Here is a 4,279-nt window from a genome sequence, read left to right as displayed (position 1 = left end):
GGATTCGTCAGGTGTTTACACTACACTTTAGTTGTCTCTGTATGCGGATTTGTCCGTTTACACTCACATTACTTGTTCTTGGAGAATTGTTTGGTCGTCATATTGCCATTTCTTTGGATTCGTCGTCCAAAGCGTTTACACAAGAAAATTTTCCGGATTCAAATGTTTCTGGATACGAAGTTTCCACAAACTTTTACGGATTCAAAGTTTCCGGATACGGCTTAAAACTGAGTATATTTTCTATCGGATTCGTTGCTGCGTGTGTAGACAGCAACATATACTAAAAACATTCCGCTTTCGTGATGAATCCGGAAACTTTCGTTCTAATATAAACAGTGTCTTAGTCAGACTATACGGCCAATTATAGTTAAACACCGACGACAGCAGTATCGAAAGTTCTATTAGACTTCGCTTGGTACGTCTGATAGGCAAAAAAACGTTCGCTAAAAAGTTTGGCCCAGTATCTAGAGGAGAGAGTGACGGGTATTTCATCATAAAAGGTAGCCACTACCGCTCAAATCCTTGCTCTCTTATAGTGACCATCTTCTTTATAGTGATGAATTTCCCGAATAACCTCATAGACATACTTATGTTTTATATTTTTAATATTTTGTAGTGATGATTGCTTTCACAGCAACTCGACTGCTCTGTGGCCTAGTATTCATACTAGGTAAGTTGTTTTGCTTGCTCGAATTATTCTTGTGCTTGTTTTTTTTATGAAATCATAATAATAATATATATGATCGACTGCGATGTTAGTTTAATTTTGATGTTAACAACTTGGAAGCGGAATTTCTTCATCGTGCTTTAAGGTAAAATCGCGACATGTTGGCGCCTTTTCTAATCCGTTATGTCCAAACGCGGTTTCTATTGGACGACTGCAACCGAACCGCAACCGTACACGACCGCAAGGGGAAAAATTCGATCGCGTCGCCGTTGACTTCCGAACGGAATGTGTTGAACTGATGAGAATGACAACACAATGATCAAATCGAAATTGTATTATTTCTGGACAATACTGTAGTTTTAAATTCATCAATGCATGCTCATGCAGTATTTCAAAATTTGGTCGATATAATTTTGCATGGTGATAAACAAAACAAGTGGGTGGGTTGGGTTGAGTCTAGAATTTAGATTCGGTAGACGACATTTAATAAAGTTACAAATACGTTTACACATTTATTTCAAACCTTCCTCCAAACACCACCTTAATAATTTCCCTTTGATGCTTATCCCTTAAAAATAAATAGCGTGCTTAAATATCCTTTACCTGATTTAAATTCTGCACCTGAACCTAGCAAATAACTGAATTTTCCTCGTTACCTGGCATTCACATTTTATCCAGAAATAAGTATAACGTCACGGATTAACAATCTTTATAATTTGAGATGCGGTATACATATAAATCATTGTAGCAAATAGGCAATCTGAAGATGATTTGGAAAAATGTATCACGGAATTTTCTCGAGTTATTTTATTTAACATGGACTTTCGGTTTGAACATGTTGGTCTTCAGATTATGAATTTATGTATTTTGTGAAATTGTTGGCTGGTATTAGTTTTTTTCCCCTTGTGTCCCGCGGCTAATCAAGATATTTATTACAGCGTACTATATACAGTACTTAATTGTATTAACTACATTTACTTCATTTTATTAACTCTAATATAAATCTGGTTTGTCTTTCTTCTTTTAAAGGCATCGCTACGTCTTCAACATCTCCAGGTAGTAACATTCCATATTTCTGATGAAAAAGTATCTCATAAAATCCTATCAAACTTGAAAAAGCGTTGTCATTTCAAACATTATTTCTCCCTTTTCTTGCAGGTCCATGTGGGATTAGCCACCTGTATGCTCCTGCTACACTTAAAAGTCCGCTTTATCCCAGTTCCTACCCTAACTCGATCGACTGTAACTGGACTATTTCATACACCAATGGATCAAGGATTCTGTTGACGTTTTCATCTTTTTCGGTAGGTCACAATCAGGTATTTTTAATTCAAAAGAGGATAGCCCTTTTAATCTTGGAGAAATCAGGACGCATAGCCATCACTTTGATTATGAATAATTTCGGGTTGTTTGTTTACTATGTTAGACATTATCTGCTCTCTCGTCTGAAAATCTAACTTTATCCTTCGAACATTATTTTTTTATGGCTCCAAAATGTTATTAATTTTTCCCATGTCGATATCTACACTGCCATCAATTCTTTCAAAGCTTGCGGACCCCGCACGCAAAATAAAACTTCGCTTTCACGTACTTCAAAAAGGCGAGCAAAGCATTTTTGTTTCTGTTTCACCTTAGTTGGAAAGTCATTCACTTTGTAATTATGATTACTTGGACGTTTATGACGGTGACTCATCGTATGCAAAAAAGCTTGGGCGATATTGTGGAAGTCAATTACCACAAAGTATCATATCATCTGGATCCCACCTCTTTATTGCGTTCCACTCGGATGGTAGTCAACAAAAACAAGGATTCGTTTTGAATTTCACAAATAAATTTGGTAAGTTTTATGTACAAATTTAACTTCAGGATAACCTAACGAACACTAAAATCCATAAATTATAAAACTGTCTAAATATTCATACGGGAGCATTTATATGTATGTATGCAAATAGCATGCATCGATCCATATCATTAGCTGATTAAGCAAATCCATACTGTTTCCATACCAGCGTTTCCACAATTAAAAGAAATTTCCTTCAAAATGTCAACCATGAGGGAGGGAGGGATTAGTCTTAATAGAATATATTATTATAAATTCATTTCAATTGTTTCTTGTTTCTCTCTTTCTTATTACCATTTCTCCATGAGGACAGCCTTATGCAAATAAGTTGTGGAAACGCTGTTCCATACATGTATAGTATAACGACATTTGAAATTTCTCTAGTCGTTCTCTCGTTTGAACAATCGTCACTTACACAAACTCTGACCATAAATCAAATCAAAACTTCTGGTTGATTTAATTACCATCGGTATAGAATACAATCATGAATCATGCCCCAAAGGAAGTTAAAACTTCATGTAAATGATCTGCAATGGGTCGATTCTGACTTAAAAACATCAATCAAATCTCGTCAGCTTGCTTTTTCAAACGACGAAAGCGAAACATATCGCTATTACCGGAGAAATCTTAGAAAGAAATATTTCGCGTCTAAAGTCCAGCATCTTAAGGACACAAAACCAAATCAGTGGTGGACCTCTGTTAAGCGTGTAGCAGTGATAACATCCTCCTGCGATTCAGAGTCACTGCTTTCCAAATTGCAAATCCCAAGCACCGATTCACTTTTGCCACAGGAACATGCGAACATGGTAAATAAAGCTTTCCTTGAACAGATGCAAACTTTTCAAAAGGTTGATCCTCCCCTTTTGAACCACACGGAATTCCAAATTGGATCCTTAAAGAATACGCTGTAATACTTTCAGATCCCATTTGTCATGTTGTAAACAGTTCATTCGCCGATCAATGTCTTCCATCCTCCTGGAAACTAATAATAGCTAATGTAATACCTATACCTAAACAAGGCCCAGTTGAGGATGTTAATAACCACTTCCGTCCCATTTCATTTACACAAACTATTTTTAAGTTTGCTTAAGACTTTGTAGTAGAATTGTACATTGGAACTGCGATGAAATGCAAAGAACTCATCATTGACTTTAACATTCTGAGCATAATTTCGGCCCTTTATTAGTGAATGGTAACCACTTTACGTCGTCAAATACCAAAAGATCTTGCGTTTATCTCATCCGATCGTCAGTGGAATATTCATAAAAACTAATTATATATTAATATAGGTGAATTAGCGGATCTATTTCTTGGTATTATTAAAGCGCTGTGGGGTGCCAGCAAACGAAATTAGAATTTTTATCTGTTCCTGTATTAGACCTCAATTACAATATTGTTGACAAGCATTCCACTGCTGTCAGATCATATACAACTGAAATATTTGAGTGATGACTTGGAAAAGACCACTGGCCATTATCTCTCCAAATTATTCATATGATCACAATCTGCAAAAGGTTAACGCGGTGTTTCAAAGGGAAAATATGTATTTTTCTCATGTTCAGCTGCTCTTCATCGCAATCTTACAGGGGTCAGTTGCATGTTCGAAAGACAGGAAAATTATCCCACGGATAAGTCCTATATATCCATCGGGGGCCGGTTGTATGAGACCCGGATAGTATTTTTTTAAATCGTTCTAAAAATGCTCGAAAAGCGATAAAGTTCCTAAATTATTATTGAATCATTAAGCCATCTTGTCGCTATAATTGCTGGAA

The 4,279-nt window shown here is 36.1% G+C and overlaps 1 protein-coding gene across 1 annotated transcript; it reads left to right on the top strand.

The window, feature by feature from the left end:
- Positions 1 to 1,483: 1,483 nt before the first annotated feature.
- On the top strand, positions 1,484 to 3,861 carry LOC114515556 (tolloid-like protein 2). Its single transcript, XM_028534839.1, has 5 exons — positions 1,484 to 1,529; positions 1,697 to 1,723; positions 1,826 to 1,971; positions 2,303 to 2,504; positions 3,797 to 3,861. Exons 1-5 carry the CDS (start codon positions 1,484 to 1,486, stop codon positions 3,859 to 3,861), a joined length of 486 nt encoding a protein of 161 aa, XP_028390640.1.
- Positions 3,862 to 4,279: the final 418 nt, after the last annotated feature.

The sequence above is a fragment of the Dendronephthya gigantea genome, unplaced genomic scaffold, assembly GCF_004324835.1.
Source record: "Dendronephthya gigantea isolate DGI-Jeju-01 unplaced genomic scaffold, DenGig_1.0 000004F, whole genome shotgun sequence".
Lineage (NCBI taxonomy): Eukaryota > Metazoa > Cnidaria > Anthozoa > Malacalcyonacea > Nephtheidae > Dendronephthya > Dendronephthya gigantea.
The sequence above is the reverse complement of the archived record's forward strand: the minus strand, read 5'-3'. Positions and strand labels throughout refer to the sequence as shown.

Bases quoted from the DNA above. Each gene is read 5' to 3' on its own strand.
- LOC114515556 (XM_028534839.1), top strand. From the start codon at position 1,484: ATGGACTTTCGGTTTGAACATGTTGGTCTTCAGATTATGAATTTAT. The intron at 1,724-1,825 runs GTAGTAACATTC...CTTTTCTTGCAG, and splicing joins TACGTCTTCAACATCTCCAG to GTCCATGTGGGATTAGCCAC. The intron at 2,505-3,796 runs GTAAGTTTTATG...ATATTAATATAG, and splicing joins GAATTTCACAAATAAATTTG to GTGAATTAGCGGATCTATTT.